Consider the following 18,719-nt stretch of genomic DNA (forward strand, 5'->3'; position numbering starts at 1 on the left):
ACTTTCCACCACTAAATCGTCGAGGCAGAGAAAGTCTCCAGGGAAATTTACAAAGCGATTCAGTCCTCATTGCTGGTTAGAGTAGAGCACGGCTGGGCAATCATGTGCCGTAGAGGACTGAGGGTATGTATGATTTCATTCCAACCAAACACTACACCAGCTGATGTCACTGATTTCCTCCCCTTTCTGGTTGAAGATGCAGTAATCATTGAAATTAACTGGTGGTCCAAGTTGGAATGAAAATCCTTGGACACCTGCACCTCTGGGAGACCATTTCACACCCCTGCGTCAAATACTGTATATGATTATTTACCAATAATGTATGTTTATATGTTTTTCCATGCTCCAAAGCACATTTCATTTAGTCCAATAATACAGTCATACAGTTCACTGCACTGTACTCTACAGCATATACTGTATATTATAATATTGGATACTGTACTGTGTATGTTCAAAGATCACAGCTAAGTAAAATAAATCTATTAAACTTGACTGTGTCAGGCAGTTATGCAGATTGTGATAAATGTGAATGTGGATTGTTGATTGTTGTCATTTCATTTTTAATGAGAAATACATCAAAAATGTCCCACTCTTAATGCACAATTTAATTGTCTTGTCATGAGGAAAGCGATACCTTACACTGATGGCTGAATTTGACGCCACTAATGGTTTGTTATGAGGGAGAAACAACAGGAGCCACCTGGGCCAAGCAACGTTCCCAGCAGCACCCAACATGCAAACACACACTCTCTGTTTTAATAAATCACTGCAGCATCACAGGCAGCACTCGACGCGGCTGTACAGTGTCTGTCGAAAGCGGCTTCAGAAGTTTTGCCTCTGAGATTCATGTCTCTGTGCAACATCCCGCTCTGTCAAGATACACATTATGCAAATGCATTGTTTACTGTTCATGTGACAATATCAAGGCACGAAAGCCAGTGGGGACCAGGGGCTATGGCAAGTTACCAAGAGAGATGGAGGAGAGAGAAAGAACAAACTCTGTGAAAAAACTGCCAAAGGAATGTGGCAAGTGACTTGACTGTCTTACTCTGTCTCAGTCTTTCTATAACTCTGAGTTAGAAGACTGCAGAGGGATGCAAGGAAATCAAAGCAGATCATTCTGAGAAAGATGGTTTTTAGCCATCTAATTGCTGCCTATACCTCTGTATGAGGAGAATTCCCATGTAAAGTTACAGAGCAAATTACAAGGTGGAAAATATAAATCCTGCTGTGGTTATTGAATGTCAAACTGTATTATTTAATCACAAGTATAGAAGGGAAGATAAAAGTTGAGTATTGACAGTATATATCAGTGTTTTACAGCTACAGTACCAGTCAAAAGTTTGGACTCACCTTCTCATTCACTTGAATGAGAAAGAGTTAATACAGTAATAGTTAATACAGTTTAAGGCAGGTTTAGCATAAAAAATGATACCTAATTGATAATTGTATATAAAGTTATTATTTATTTTTATGTGTGTAAAATTCAAAAGTAAGTAGAGTAAGGAGTAGAGAATGGATGAATCAAATGATTCTTTTGTATTGTATGCCTTTGTATGCCTTGTATTGCAGTGTGACTAAACACATTTTGGGCCATAAACCCTTTCAACTTTTGGTGGTTAATCAGTTACAACTTTTAATGCATAATACAACCCACTCGCCAAAAGAAAACGTTGGCATTGAACATTTCTGCAAACCACAGAAACGTTGAATATATACGTTTCAACACATGTAATACTTATCATATCAACATTTCTACAAACGTAGATATTAACATTTCTACCAGTTGAATAATGATGTTTTATGGTGTGATAACACTGTGGTTAAGGTCTGGTTAGGTTTAGACACAAAGACCAGTTGGTTAGGGTTAGGGAAAGATCATGGTTTGGGTTAAAATAAAAATAAAAAATAGAATAAAAATGGACGATGTCTCACTAATAAAAGCCGGTTTTCTCGCTAGAAAAAATGGCTGCAAATTTCCTGACGTCTCGCTAAAAACACCCGCCATTGTCAGTTGAAACGAGAAGCCGACATTGGTTTTGGTTTCGAGGTGGTCTCAAACCGTGTTCTCTGCTGATTTCCAACCACCTGCCCCTCCTCCTCCTATATAGGAAAGATCAACTCATATAGATCACATGTGAACTACGTCACATTAGAAATGTTGAGATGATACGTATTTTGGAAATGTTGATATAATATGTTTTGTTGAAATGTTGACATAATATGTTTTGTTGACATTTTGATATGATATGTATTGTTGAAATGTTTATATGCTACGTTTTGTAGAAATGTTGATATGATACGTTTTGTTGAAATATTAATATACTACGTATGTCACATGCTGAAACGTAGATATTCAACGTTTCTGTGGTTTGCAGAAACGTACAATGCCAACGTTTTATTCTGGCGACCAGGCTGCATAATATGTGCAAAGAAATGTACAACATATTTGGTTGCTCAATATCAAGTTAAAATGGTCAGGATTATCAATATTATTTTGTAGGTGAAACAGTGTTTCACCACTAAGAGCTAAGTGTCTAATATAGCTTTCCATTGTTGTAAAGGGGCATTCAACCAATTTTACACATTATGGTCAGTTTACAGTGCCTGCAAAAACAGTTGCATGATATTTTCTGTGCTTCTGCAGGAAGCTGTCCAAAGTCTAAAAAGCTATCTTATTCAGCTTTTTGGATCATGATCCACACTAGGGACTAAAAGTCAGGATATCTCGGCCAATTTTGATCTTTTTGTAACTTGGCTCTCACCAGTCCCCCACCTATGTGGAAGAACAATAGTAATTGCTGGCATACCTCTTGAATTGTGCAAATTTGTACTTTGCACTCACCATTTTCACTTTTCATTCAAGTACACTGCACCTGCCAATAGTATTTCATACGAACACAGTACCTATTACTAAGTGTACTTAATGTGCTCTTATATCAGATCTGACAGCTATAGCTTTTTTTAATAGGGCCAATTCAGTATGAAAAAGTTGGGCTATGTTATGATTATTATTATTTTCCTATTGTGTGTCACTCAAACAGCTCCAAAAGACATAAAACTTTTTTTCTTAGCTACAGTATAGCTAAGAAAAGCATCATCTTAGCTTTTAGAGTTTTCATTAATATAAGAAAAAGGAAAAGATGTTCACAGCACTGAGAGTGACTGAATGTAAATATAAAAAATGCACACTTAATAGGTTAAAAATATACATAGTGCAGCTTTTTGCAACTAAAACCTCAAAATAGAAGGACCATTTAAATAGACAGTCTCTTAAGAAGTGTATGTGGCATCAGAACACAGGCTGAAAGTGAACTCACCTATAAATTTTATATCTGGTCGTAAATCCTTGGCGGAATCTTTCCACAAAGGACAGATAACTACGAGAGTGGTGGAAAGGTCCACGGTCCGAGATGAGCCAGTCATATTGCTTGGTGACATGTTGCTCAGTTGCCAATGGGTCCTGGCGGGAAGACTGAACTGTTATATGGTCCCATATAAACAGGAAGCAGATGACCTCAATAAACCTCCAGTTCATGCTTTTTTTTAAGCCGCTCTCTGTTCATTCTCGCTCCATTACGTGGAGACCTGATGGGAGAGAGAAGAAGAGGGAAGGAGGGAGGGAGAAACAGAAAAGAGAGATGTTAGATGACAAAATCTATTTTAGCTGTACAAGAGGATGTCACAGAGTTAGGTTAATTGTGCTGTACTGAACAAATAAGATAGTGCCCTTGTCATTGTCATTTTACTGTGACATGATGTGTATTTATTTTCTGCTCTTTCTCAGATTGTTCACCCTTCATGTCTCCCTGGAGGTTTTTAGAAAACCACACAGATTTTGCCTTTCCAAGGACTGTTCCAAGGACTGTTACCCTTTTGCAAATGAGCATGGACTACATCCTCAGTTGTTTGGCTGTCTTTTTTTCCACTCTAATTGGTGTCATGATAAGTTCTGACAAGGTTAGAGGGCTGCTTTATGATATGTTATGACACCCAGCCACTAATGTGGAAAAACACTATCTCCCTTTACCCAATGGTGTCAATTACTGCTAGAAGACGTTTTAAACTATTGACTTGCAAGTTCATGAATTGTTGAAAATAATGTGGTGCAAAATGTTGCTTTCTTCATCAAACACAAAAAACACCTCACTTTGGTTCCACTAAAGCTGCTAGAGATTGTTGATATGATTGTATTATTGCCCTCAGCATCACAAAACGCCATTTAATGCTTGACATGACCCCGTATCTATAAATATTTTAGAGACAAAGCATTAGAAAAAACTGGACACACAGATTAGCACAGTAGGAACATGTAAGAACAGATCATCTAAAAACAAATCTCAAGGCTAGATTTAGGTTTGTGTTTATTTATTTACTATAACAATCCTAGAGGCAGCAGTTAAAGGTATACTATGCAGGATTTTCCTAAAAAACGGTGTATAGACTCATACGCAGGGTGTGAGATCGGGACTCGTAGTGTAGCAACCAAGTTACATCGCTGTTTCCATCTCTCTCCTCTGCTCTGCTCTGCTCTCTGTCTCTGTGTCATGGATCTATAAAGAGCTGTAGGTCTGTGTGTCTGCTTGACTGAGGGTGGGGCTGGGCTGCACACATGCAGAGCAGAGAGGCCATAGCGTGCAGGATGAAACTCTGCATTCACACAAAATCCGGCAATGCGGCACCTTCCTACGGGTTTGTATGGAGGTGTGCAGAGGTGTGGGAGTGTTTATTTGTGCTTTAGAATGTAAACAACCTGAGCTGTAAACCGTGAAACAATCAGAATAATGTTTTATTTATTTGATTCACAGCTTTGTTCTCGCCAGCGCTGCTATATCTCTTCATTCACTCTCTAGCTCACTTGACCACCGCTGTGCTCCCTCTGTCTCTTGCTCGTTCGGGAAAAGGGGCTGTGTGTTCACAAACATACAAAAAATATCTAATATACTGTATATTCTATATTTAATATATTTAACAGAACTACAAGATTATTTCCCATGTATTTCCAGTTGAAATATCCTTGAAGGAAAAAGCCACTACTCTGCAGTAAATTACAGCATTCGACATTCTCACATCCCGCTTAACGGACAAAGATGAAAAAAAAAAAACATTCTTGACAATATTTTAATATTTCAGACTGAATATTGAAATAATACATGTCCTCATTGTGCAGTGACTGTGAACATTAATATCTACTTGGCAGTGAAATTGTCTCTTAGTTACTGATAAGGAAACGATTTTCATCAGTAATTGCATTTAAGAACTTTGGCCCCTGGCCGTGGGGCACCCAACAGTGTGCTATCAAGTGCTACTGTATGCAAAAATTCTTTCCCCTTTCATGGTTTATTACACAATAACACATCATAAAAGAGCAGGGAAAATTTAATGGGCCTAATCTTTTCCTGTTAAATAGATGATGAACTACTTGATTGCAAAAGTTAAAGTAATCACAGTGGCATACTTAAAAAGAGATTTTTTTTGTCACATTATGGTTAAAGGTTTCTCATGATGCCTTAAATTGATTAGGTATTTTATCGTTTAATACTGGTTCACCTACTTGCCAAACGATCAGGAACAACGTTGGATAATTTGAATTAGGGATGCACCGATCCAACTTTTTCAGTCCTGATACTGTTACTTGGGCTTTGGGTATTGGCTGATACCAAGTACTGATCCCATACCAGGGTTTAATCAATAAGCTGTATGCCTCACTGTGTGGAAGAGACTGGGATCATTTTATGTGTGAGGCAACATCGGATTTGACTTTGCTTTCCTAATATTGCTTTCCTAACTTTGTAAAACAAAATGTAACAAATAAATACGTTTATTTGTTAAAAATTATATAATATAATCATAAATTAATTCATGAGTAAGTGATTCAAGTCATTCATTTGCAGGTGGAATGGGGTGTGCAATAATACAGCTGATTCGGGTTGCTAACATTTAGCTGCAGTGATTCAACAACACTGGTCCTGGACTGCAATCCAGATATATGACATTATCTAGATTGATATTATATGCATAGGCTAACATTTAACATTACTGCGCACAGTGCACACACACACACACACACACACACACACACACGTTACTGTTTTGAAAAGAGGACAGCTATAAGAATATACTCACTGAATGGAGCATGTGTGTGTGTGCGTGGGTGGGTCAGTATGGGACCCGATACCCTATGTCAGTATCGGATCAGTGCATTCCTAATTTGAATGTGTCTAACTAATTATAATTATACTGCCATATTTGAAGTAAAATCAGTTCTTAAAATTGAGTGTAATGAAATTTCAACTATCAACTAAGAATACTGCATTTCAGCTATAATTGCATATTAGACAGAAGGAAAACTTCTTTTGCCGCCCATCAACCAGAGACTCAGTAGAAATGGCAAAATATGCCAGTGTACTTAACAGGCCTGTTTTAGGCTAATTACGTTATAGAATAATTTAGAATAATAGACTAAATTGAAAATGATAAAATACATAATCTGATGGAGGAGCTATGCTATTCCCCTTTGTGTCAAGACAAGGAGTGTGTGTGTATTAATTTTCATATTAAAACAAAACATATATCAACAAATGTGTCAGTGAATACAAATATCTAAAAATTACAACCACTTGTTTAAAATAGTTGACTTATCAGGGTTTTTCCTGTAATTTGTTATTTTACTTTTTTGTGAATGTAAAATAAAAAAAAATAGCTGTAAGCTGTAATTAGGAGTGTTCAAGCATATTATGGCAATATTAATGAAGATTACTTTTAGGAAGACAACAGCAAGAGAACACTTCATAACAATTCATAACCCTTTAGATTTGCTGAAAGCAGTATTTATTATATGCAGGCAAATGTATAATAACTGTACTAACAACTTGACATGACACTTGAGCATGTTGCACAAAATATTACTGAAACAGGAGAGCCTACAGCCATGTTAGTGGCTTTGTGAGGCTGTACTTAGGCAGAGCAGTGCTTTGAGCTAAATGCTAATGTCAGCATGCTAACATGCTCGAAGTGACAATGCTATCATGCTGATGTTTAGCAAATATAATGTTTGCCATGTTAACCATTTTAGTTTAGCATGTTAGAATACTAATCTTTGCTAATTGGGACTAAACACAAAGTATGGTGGAGGCCTGATGGGAATATCTTTCATTGTATTTTGTTATAAACCTAAGTATTGGACGGATTGGTGGATTACCAAAGTCATGAGGATACATCATCCAGGAACCATGAATGTCTTTACAAAATTTCATGGCAATGCATTTAACTGTTGAAACTCAATGGCATCGCCAAGAATTTAGGATTTATGGTGGCCCTTAGTTGGAACCACCAGAAACACTTTGCAGAATCACTCAGAGCTGGTAAATGAACATTTTTACCAAGTTTAGTCACACAATCGGTTTGCTAGTTTGTAATTGGCCCCACCAACACTACTATGGTAGCATATCACAGACAACCAGTATTGATCAAGAGCAAAGGATAATTGGATATTTCAGCTAGTTTGTTATGTTTTTTGCCAAATATGGTGAAGTGTGTACAAAATTTGGTGCCACAAAACAGTTTTGGACAAATTTACAAATGGCAGGAGCAAAATACATTTGGCAGGAGGGCATGTTTTTAGCAAGACCAGATGAATCTTATGGCATTTGCTTTCATTGTCAGGCATTTGAAAAGTAGCTGTTGCACATAATCAGTGCTTAACAATTCAAGTCATTTCTGTAAAGGAAGCCAATTGGTAGATGCACCATAATTTTTTAAGTATATGACTAACTGTAAATCTTGACATACGTGCTGAAGCTTTGCACAAATGAACAATACACTAGTTATCAGTAGCACACAATGATTGTCAGTATTTTAAAGGAGTACCCACAGTTGCAATATAAAACATACACGTCTCTCTCTCTCTCTCTCTCACACACACACACACACATACAATTTACCTTCATATGTCATTAAGAATTTCACATGTATTATATTAATTACTAACTCTGATCCTCCCCTCACAATTGCACACTGAACCTAAAGCCTAAAGTTAGTTAGTGTGTGTTCTTGATTGCTTCACTGCAACGAAAATCAGTTCTGCAGTTGACCCAGAGGCTTTTTCCGCCACCTGTGGCGTCATTGCTGTCTGAATCCCCAAAACCTCCTGCAGTGAATACATTTACATTCATATGGCCACATGATGAGAGTAAATCCTCATTGCTTCCTTGTATAAGCCAAGTTCCTATTCATATATTAAGATCTGTCTATCTTATACCACCACAAAATTATATTCATCCCCTGTCAGATTTTGTTTGCTTTGTGATTTTTGCATCTGAACATTATCATACCTTAAACCAGAATTTATTCCTAGATATAGGGGACTCAGATTGAACCAACAGCATCACATATATGAGTTACTGTGGCCATTCAGTTCTTGCGGTGACATGCTGTATGTTGTTATCTATTTCTTATGACAAATCTTTTCTCTGTAGTTGGAAAAATTATTAGAAGAAAACCCTGTGGATTGATCAAAATGAATGTAATGCATGTCTACATCACAATCTGAAGGCCCCACTTTATGGAATCAATACACAGTGGTGCAAAACAGTGTCAGTATGGGGTGGTGTGATGGACTTTTGGTATTTTGGGGTCTGGAGCCATGTGGTGCAGTGCACCAGCTGCACAGCTGGAAAAGGGCTGTGATTAAGAATCAGATAAATTCGTATTCTTCCTTTTAAAAAATGCAGACTCTTGGTGCTCTTTTGGTTTAAATATGGCAGCTAGAGAGAGCAGTCAGGAGCATTTACCACACACAACAAAAGTTTCTCTCAAGAATAGACTGATGTTCATGTGCCAGAAGTGCTGACTCACCAAGAGCAAATATGCAGCTCTGTAAATACGCCACTGAGGGCGGATGATATTAAATTAACTTGGGAGGAGATAACACATTTGGTTAATAATTGTTGCCCCGGTCCTAAGAGAACTGTTGTCCGACGTGGGAAACAGTTCAATGCCATCAGAAGGAGAGCCAAATAATTTGGCGGAGAACCGCAGGGACAGTTTAACAACTGGATCGGGGCCATCCACCAGCCAATCCCTCACCCATACAGAGGATCTGATTGCATCTGCAAATGCAGCTTAGAGTGTAAAAGGTTTAATGGGTTGGAGGTTGGCATTTAAAGATATATCCATAGCACCCCCAAATCTCTACATGGCACCCATATTGATGTTTTTAAGGGGGTTCTATCAGCAAAATCAGCGATCTTTCAAGTGTAAACTACATACATTTCAAAGGTCAAGGTTCTAGTGACAAAAACAACCTGGTTTTGGTGAGAATTGTGCTATAAAAACTACATATTTAATTCAAATAGTTGCCACAGTACATGAAATATTTTACATGTCTGTGTTCATGTAATATTTTACATTTACTGTGAAAAAAGTGAAACTTCATAAAGAACAACATTTTCTGCATGTTTTGAGAACAATACATGTAATCCCTCTGTTACACATGAGAAGCTAGCCAAGTGTCCCGCCTACACCGCCTACTTATTGAGGGCATGATGGTGCCCTGCTCTTCCTAGATCTCTAACATAGTGGATTTGATATGTTCAAAAAGAAAGCCATCCTAACTATGATGGAGAGAGTGATACACACAGGCACTTGTTGACATAAGAGGAAATGGAAGATAGGAAAGCTGCAGATCCACTAAGATCTTCCAGGGGATCTGCACCACCATCGAATGCCAAATTAGCTTTATATTGTAAAAATTGCAAATTTATCAGTTATTTTTAATGCTATGTGTCATTCAATAAAAGCATGACACAAAACACAGTCACCCCAGCCAAAACGTTATGCACTAATTAGACATATTGACAACTCCACCCTGATATTAAGGGCCTAAATTTGCAGGTCCAGTCCAATCAATGCTTTTAATTGGGTTAGTGCTAAATGACACTTTTTCACATTTCAAGACTGCTTGTTTGATTACTCTACAAAAAATAATGCAACAAATGTTGTACACTCTGCTCTACTTCATCAACCTTGTTGCAACATATGATTTTCCAAACTCCCTTTCCATCCTGAGTTATTTTTTCCCTGTTGCATGAGATTATAACTCACATGGAACCCAAACCTTACATGCAATTCAGAAATTAGCCTGACGGTACGTCTAAAATATTCTCTATTTTCTGTTATTTGCAGATTAATGTTATTTGCAGAGTGGATTAGTGAAACAGACAGAGAAAGAGACAGAGAGTGGATCACGTTTACCCTTGAATAAGCACGGTAAAAAGGGGAGGATGTCTGCTTCAGGAAATGACAAGACAGGACAAGGGAGGCTTGTTTTCTCCATCCTCTTTTTAAACAGGCTTATTCATGCTGCAACTCCTCCTCCATTCTGGTTCATTCAAGGGGTTTCAATCTCCATTCTGGTCCCGTCACTAGCTTTTCCAATCAATTCCTCTCTCCCCTGTGTGGGGCCCTAAGTGTCCCTCTTTATTCTATAAAATTCATAAGAATGGGGTGGCTTGTTCTCCTTATTTGTATTCTAAATCCCAGGGAGGCAAGAGATCAGGGTAGAATGAAGCCTTTTGCAGGGAGACAGGTAGACTCAAGGGATGTCTACATTATCCATCTATCCATTGCACATGTGTTACATCTGGTCACCATATCATATGCGATATATATTCCCTGCATTATTTGTTGCTTGAACTGTATGGGTATAAGCAGATGGAGTTCTCTCTGAACTGTTATCAGCCTGACTGCCTCAGAGCAATTTCATTCCCACTGTGATACAGGTATAATGCATGTAGTGAAGCAAAACCTTTGACGTGAGGTTATGGATGGCTGGCAGCCTAAAAATGAATTTTTATACTCCTCTGGGTTATTTTAACTTAGTTCATATTAATATGACCTCAATGGGGCCAAGGGGTTATGTGAGAGTGATGCACAGCAATGACAGAATGAGGAGAGGAAAAGTAGAGTTGTATCTAAATATGCCAACCCAGTGTCATCTGAATTCTGGGAATTATTATTGCATAGCTCTCAGCAACGTGTGGAAAGGCGTGGTAATGGGCTGCCACTTGCAATTGCTGGGAAGCAACAGAGGAATGGGAGGGCCAGCTGTGGCTAACTTCATTTGTACTGGATTCCCCCCCCACCCCAGTCTCTCGCCTTGGTCCTGTCGTTTCTTTAAAAAGGACCGCAGTGGCACCCTGACCTTCAGAAAACATGGCTGAGCAAGCAACACTGTTTGATAATTAAATTCTCTGGTTGGTCAGCAACCAATCAGCTCAGCTCGGGGATCAATGGCTGATTTTAAAGAGCAAACTAATTCACTAATGGTCAGAGTTATTCCAATTTACCTGGCTGCTGAATTATTGTGTCCAAACCTATTCTGGAGGGGGAAGGATCAATGCAAGCCGGGGGAGAGGAGCGGCGGAGGAGAGTCGGTCACATCTATCATGTGAAGCGGTGCAAGGAGTGTGCTGTGAGGCTTATTTGATAGTTGCCCATTTGAACAGCAGTAATGCGGGGGAAGTTTAGGAGATGGTTCTAAACAGGGACTGCCTCTGTCATAAAGCAAACTAATTAATAAGGTTTCAGTTTCAGAGTAAGCATAAGACCAACCACTGTGGATGTTAAAGGTATAAAGTTTTTGAGCGTGTGATTCGGATAAATTAAGCACATTTGGTTACTGAAGGGCAATTAAATTTAGCATGAAATAAAAATTAAATCCATTTGCTTCATGAGGGATTCTGCAGCAAGGGAAATAAAAACATTGTGACACTTGAATTATTTTTTTTCCTGGCTGATTTTTCCTTCCAATCTGTTATTTTAATACACAGTGCTCACCTATTCATTACTGTTATGTGGGGAGCTGAACTGATTATCAGCAACATATGTCTCTTAAACATGCTAAGTGAAAAAGAGCATAGCAGCAGTGATTTGCTCCTGTAGTTGTCTCATTTCAGGAGAAGGTGGTTTGAGCTGATAGGAAAGACAGCAGGATTATTTAGCCAGCATCAGTGTCTTACACCAAAGAGAATGAGAAGCTAGCCAGCGCAAGCAGGCCATTTGTCACCACATTCACCACTGCTGCTGTATGCTACTGTGGCTGCGTTACAGATGAAGATTGATCATTTGTCAACTTGCAAATTGGCTTTCAAGTGCTTTCTCTAATTACTCTGTGGTTTTATTGATGAGAAACCACTGACTGCTTTCCTTCGATTTACCTCGCTGGTCAAAGTCTTTGTTTTGAATATGTCATCTCTCACCTTCCTTTCCAAAGACATTAGAGGGGCATATAAAATGGGGGGAAATGCTCCAGCCTTAACAGATTTTGCATGCTACCTCTTGTTCTGATGTTCACTGAAACAATGTAGTATTAAAGGCCAAAATGCCAGAGCGAATTCCATTACCATAGCTGGTCAAACTCAAAATGTACCCAGAGGAGCCCCTGACATGAATCAGAGCCTGGATAGGAGTTGCTGGGAGGATGTAAATGACACTGTTCGCACTGAAGCTCTTCTTGCTCATGCATGTAAATGTCAAGTGATGTTATCCACTGTATGGTTTCCACTGAGTAGACCCAAAAGGTCTAGACCAAAGGAAAGGATGAGCAGGGAGAAAAATAACGTCTCAGAAGAAGGCTAAATGTGCTTATCTCCTATAGAGTGCACATAATGCAAATGTCTGTAAGATAAGTAGAATATAAATAAACTTAAGGTGCTGTCTTGCTTTCTATTAAATGTTGGCGTGCATGCACACATTTATTTTTCTTTGTCGCATTGGCAACTTTGCAACATCTGCATTAGGAAAATAAAACAAAATAAAAACAACAACAACAGGCATTTAATGAACCTGTAGTGAAATTCACCTAAGGCCACGTTAATATGTTTTTTATTGTAATTACCAGCAGAATTAAACAGCAGATCCTCGTTTCTCCCTTCTGTGACTGATCTGTCATAATTGCTTGTGTCTGTAACATTTTATTCAAATCTCACTATCGGTGCCGTTGGGTAGGGTGTGATGAAGTGTTGTTGCGAGGCAACTGTGAAACTACAATTGGATTGCAGAGCTGCATTTTATTTCAGAGATATATGTGAGGAAAGTATCACCTTATCAGGGTGAGGGCATGTTTTGCTCAACCTATTTCAGTATCTGAAGTACAGGAGTAGGGAAAAGAATTGTTACTTGTTTTCTCATTCTGGATTTTATCAGCGTGTGCACAAGATGAAGCTTGAGGAGAGCAATGTGTTTCACTCAAACCTGTCCCTCCCCACTTGCACTCCTAATGGCCATCATACTTGGGCAAATTTTAGTGTCAGATGTTTATATATCACAGGAAAAGAGTGTGTGAAAATAAAAGAAAAGATAAAAGGAAAATGTTTTGCCAGCACATTTTATGAGTGTTAATGCTTCTTCACTAACCTCGAAAACCTTCTACATTGCACATTTTTTAGAGGGGGGTTGGGGAGATCGGGGGGGTTCTCTGACAGAAATAAATAACAGCTGCTACCCTCTCAAGGGACTGGACCACTGGCATTATGTGGAGAGACGTTTTGTCCAGCTGCAGTGGGTTATTTTTGTTCGCCTTTGCTACCCCCGTTTGTTCCTCGCACTCTGATGCAATGCCATCCCTGAATTTACTGACCTCATTTCTTCCCAATTTGATGTTTACTTTCCAATTCACCCTTTGACGAATTGCTAACCACCAGACTTGGCCAAGAGTTCCCAGTCTGAACAACAGCCCTGCTCTCCAGCAACAGAAGGAATGGGGTGTTAAGCTGATGGTCACTGCTCCCATTGTTCCTAATTCAAAGCCATAAATTTGTGAAATGGAAGGAAATCAGAGGAGCAAGCACAGATTCAGCGGGTTCCATAAATCAGCGAAATCTGCAGCGACACAGAGCAGATGGTGAAAATAGAAAAAAAAGTGCTCCCATTTTACTGTAGTTCCCTGCAGATTAAGCATTGCAAAGCTGAACTGTTCCTTATTACGTATGCCTTGTGTCTGTACTGTACACGAATATCAATACTGTAAGGGTGTTTTTATCAGTGCCAGACTCAATCTTCTTCACAGTTAGAATGAACTTATTCTGTGTCAACTGCAATTTAGTGTCATCCATTAACCTACTGAATGTCATCTGCAATTTAGTGTAGCAATGTGGATTACAGCATCTGTCCTATGAAAACATACATAGAATACATCTATATTTTACTTTTGAAATGGCACTGCATCTGTATAATATATAAGAGTTTCTAAAGGATTTCCTGTTTTATTTGCTTGTAGCATCCAGATGAATTGCCATTGCATCTGTCATTTAGCCCTGGGAGCATTTTTCAGTGATCACCCTGCAGTGTGAAGGGTAGTGACAATTAAATCTCAAAATGAATGGAAATAGTTGACTTGGATGTATTTAGAGAGTTTGTCACAGCCTAGTAACAGATGGAAATATGATTAGGCACTAAATGTGAAAGATATATCACTGTGCAATTAGCATGAAGGTGATCAAAGCTTTTTTATTATTATTATTACAGGTTTTTTTCCCAACAGCTGTGGAGGTACTAGCTTTGTGCAGTAATTACAAAACTGGATGGAAAGTTTTCATGGCATGACTTTAAGTGATTTTGACTGGGTGCTCCATATAAGTAATTCATTGTATCTTAGAGGAGAGATGTTGTGAAAAGTGTACTACTTTGGGGAATTGCTCTGTCATATACACACACACAGTCATACAGTACATAGATCCAGAGGCGCAAAGGCATCCTGAGCAGACATTTTCAGGCCTGATATGACTAAAAGGATTGTGAATTTTTGCTGAGAAAAGCTTTCTTTTCTGCACCATATTTCGTCTCCTCTTCTTGGGAGGTTATCGTTTGCAAAAACGTGCCCTTAATATGGGTTATAGCAGCCAACATGCACCCATTCCCCATGTTAAGATTGAAAATAGAGTGCACTTGACCTCTTGCCTTTGAAATTCTTCCACTGCCACTGGATTCCTCCCGTAAGCTGTCCTCATTTTATGTCATAGCTCAGAGGCTTTTGCCACAAGGCTAGCATTTTCATTTCACATGCTCCAGCATTTCTTTGGCTTCCTTCCGTTCCAAGATGGAAGTAAAATGAGTCATATGAGCCATGTAAAATGCATGTCCTTATATAGACATCCGTGTAATCTGTTGTCAGAGGTACCACATAAAACCTCAATGTATGAAAGCCAATAACAACATGCCTTCAGCTGCTTAGTAATTCACAAACCAATATTTCCAAACTGTCCAAATGTTTATGTTCCAATAAAGGCAGTAAATGCCTTTTGCAATTTAAAATTTAATGATACAATTTTATAGGTTATCCTTCCCATCTTAGGAGTATAAAGAACTTACTTAAAATGTTAATTAAATTAAAGCCACTAAAATTTCTGACTTTGGTGGTGTAAAAAAAAGACGGGCTTGTAGTGAGCAATCATTCAGCTGTCCATATTGCACATTTCACTCAACTCTTTCACAAGATCAAAACTCAGCAATATTCTTCACAACATTAGAAAAATATTGGGAAATATTTTTTTCAAAGCTTGAGAGAAAGAAAGATTTATGTGGATGGACGTGAGGGACGAGGTCAGGATGAGGTTTGACGTAAACTAGATTAAGGTAGGTGGAAAAAATCATATCTGTCTTTAAACTTAAAATTTATTGTGAATAATTGTGTGACAACCAGGACTTAATGTCATTAATATTTGTGTCTCACCATAAGGTAGACAATTATAACATTAATTATAAAGTCAACTATTTGGGTGACTGAAGCTGCCAAATTCAGAATTACCCATCAAGGCTACAAGGTGTGAGAGTTTCAAACATTATTCTATATAAGAGTAGTATAAAGAATATGAGGACTATAAGCGTTGCAGCATTCTGATGCCTGAGGAGGACTTGTTGGTAGTAATGTTGCAAATAAAATGTATTATTATTCTCTTTGTGTAGCATTCTGATACTGCCACAGTGCGATCTTTCAGCTCACAGGCTTCACAGGGTTTCGATAAAGGGAGGAACAAGATGTCTCCAGAGTTTTTTTTTTTTAAAAAGTCAAAGTAAAACATTTGATTATTACAATGACAGCATATAACCAAAGTACCCATCTGCCTATACATAGATTTGCATGTCCATACTCCCTCTTTCGAATTTTTTCAGCCTTGCCAGCATGTCTGAATTTAGGCTTGGTTGATTTTTTATAGCCTGCTTCACTGGTTTGCCATCAACATAATTGTTGCTGTGAAGACTTTTTTTGCCACCATGTCCAGATGAATCAACCTTTGAATTTTGTATTTAAATAGCTGGTTGTTGTTTTTACTGTGTGTATTGAAACGTCAATAATCTTTTAAGGCGCCAAGTCAGTGTGTGGATTCCAGGCTGTATTTCTGGAGTGTTGCCTGATTTTTTGTTTTTCTGTTAATTTTGTGTGTGTGAGCATTCTTCTGAGTAGGCTCAGGGTGGTCGTCATCGATCAAAGACTGATTGCTTGGCTTTTTGTGAGAGCAAAGGTTGAGAAAAAAATTATCATACATAATATTATGTGACTAATATTGTGCTGTTTAGAAAAATTATGCCTAATTTAGGCTCCCACAAGGAGAACCATCTTTGTCTGGCCTGGATTTAGGCTTGGTAATTCATTTCCTCCTTAGCGACAAGGCTTCGGCTTGGTGGAATAATTCTTTTAGCATAATGTAAGTGTGCGTGTGTCTCTCTGTGTGTGTGCATGTGTCTGTTTGTGAGTGTGTGTTTTTTGTTTTTTGGGGTTTTTTTTGATAGAATTGGCAAGATTTTTTTTTTTTGACAAAGTGGCAAAAAGGCCACTGAAGGGGAAGCAGCTGCAACTGGGAAGCAATGAGCCTTAGAGGCAGTTGAACTGGTTAATAAAGAGCACACTGATTAGTGATTAGCTCCCATGTGGGTAAGAGAGGAGGAGTGAATTTTAGGCTTACATGATTGGATGATGAACTAAGAGGAGGTTGCCTCTTGAATTTTAAACTGATAGGATAATAGAAAGAAGTGGGAATGAAAGGATAGCAGCCAAGAGGCGTGGCTTAGAGGGAGTAATAAATGAAAGCGTAGCCTAGAGGTGAAAGAATTAAAAATGAAGAAGCCTTCCTTATTAAACTTTCGCTAAGCTCAATTACAGTGATAAAAGACTTCTCTGATGAACCATTCAAATGAGAGAACATTGAAACAGAGCATCAAAGTACAAGCACATTTTTGTGGAATCTCTCCTTAGCTCAATAATACGTTTGCAGGATATAATCTAGTGTTACCGTTTTTTTTTTTTTAAATGTGATCCATTTTCAGAACTCCTGTTCTTTGAATGTAGCCAGACTGTTATCCAGCCAAAGCCCACTACCATTGCACTTTTTTTTCTGCTCACGACTGTGACTTGAATATGCCGTGTTGCCTCTTCTCTGCCCTACATTGGTGTCATGTTGGTGTGCTGAGTGTGCAAAAACACAGGAGAGGATACTGCTCAGGCTGGCTTCACCTGGCCTGGCCTCTCCATCATTAAAACTAACAGCACCAGCTCCATCAGCAAGGCAGTGCAGAGGGATGGGATACGTGTGTGTTTGTGTGGAACATGTGCGTGCATATGTAAATGTGTCCTGGTCCTTGTCCCTTGGCATTGTCTTTCTGTTTCCTGTAAATGGCACACACTGTATATGTATTTATATTGTTGAGTGAGCAGCAATACAGGATCAATGAACCTGCTAAATAAAACACAGATTAGAAATATGCCATATTTTACAGAAGACTAAACATACAACGGCATGGTGGGAGCAGTGTGAACTTCTGCTGGAAGTTCTGGGCTCTGTTTGTTGGTGAATGGCATCGTCAGGAGTATTTGTAATAAATAACTATTTTAAATCTAATTAGTTACTTTACCATCTGAAAAAAAAAATTAAAACTTAATAAAGTGACATTCAGTCCTACATCACCCTGTTTGCTAGTGTGAAACTACATGCTAAACACGACTGTGTCCGCGGGTTGATGCTCCTGTCAGCGTCGGAGCCTCCGTGTGAGATGCTTCGGTAGGTAAATGTGTGTTTTTAAAACTTATTTCAGGGCTATGTTCACTCTCAGTCCAGCTGAGTCCTGCTGAGAGTAAACTGCGCTCGGGGCTGCTGCGCTTGGAGCTGTACTCAGTCCCACTGAGAGACTGACTGCCTGCGGACACGACTGTGGAATCGCTGTGAACGCCCCCGATGACGTAATAAAAACTGTTTGTGCCAATTCATTTTAAAAGAACAACGGCCAATGGGGAAACTCCAACACTCAGCCAACTGACCAGTGGTGTGACTTCATCACTTAGTCAGTCAGTGAGTCAGTCAATCAGTAACGGACAGACATTTGAGGTTATAGGGCTGGTCCAGCCAATAATGATGCAATGTTACTGCCACAACATGGAGAGTACCCATGTTACTGCAGCATTACATCCATAATTCATTTGTTGGGAATTACACATAGCAAAACAAGTTCACAGTAAATCACAGTATACAGTCAGCTGATTAAATCATATATGAGATGCTTCTTTATTTACAGTGCACACCATACATCTTTTCCCAGTCAGCACACTGTCAGCAGTTTGATTCAAACACAAATCTGACTGAAACACAAATTATTTCCCTGTCTGGCTCAGGCATGCCTGTCGGATTTTGTAGGGTTTTCGTGCTAAAACGGCATTTCAGCGTAACAAA

At 38.7% G+C, this 18,719-nt stretch overlaps 1 protein-coding gene across 1 annotated transcript in view; it reads right to left on the minus strand.

Annotated features, from left to right (window-relative positions):
- brinp1 (bone morphogenetic protein/retinoic acid inducible neural-specific 1) overlaps nucleotides 1-18,719 on the minus strand; it is a 123,120-nt gene that overhangs the window by 92,604 nt on the left and 11,797 nt on the right. The window contains exon 2 of the mRNA XM_042394358.1: nucleotides 3,321-3,588. Within this exon, the coding sequence (XP_042250292.1) occupies nucleotides 3,321-3,538 (218 nt within the window). The 5' untranslated portion in view covers nucleotides 3,539-3,588. The remainder of the gene's footprint in view (nucleotides 1-3,320; nucleotides 3,589-18,719) is intronic.

This window comes from Thunnus maccoyii, chromosome 19, assembly GCF_910596095.1.
Source record: "Thunnus maccoyii chromosome 19, fThuMac1.1, whole genome shotgun sequence".
Taxonomy (NCBI): domain Eukaryota; kingdom Metazoa; phylum Chordata; class Actinopteri; order Scombriformes; family Scombridae; genus Thunnus; species Thunnus maccoyii.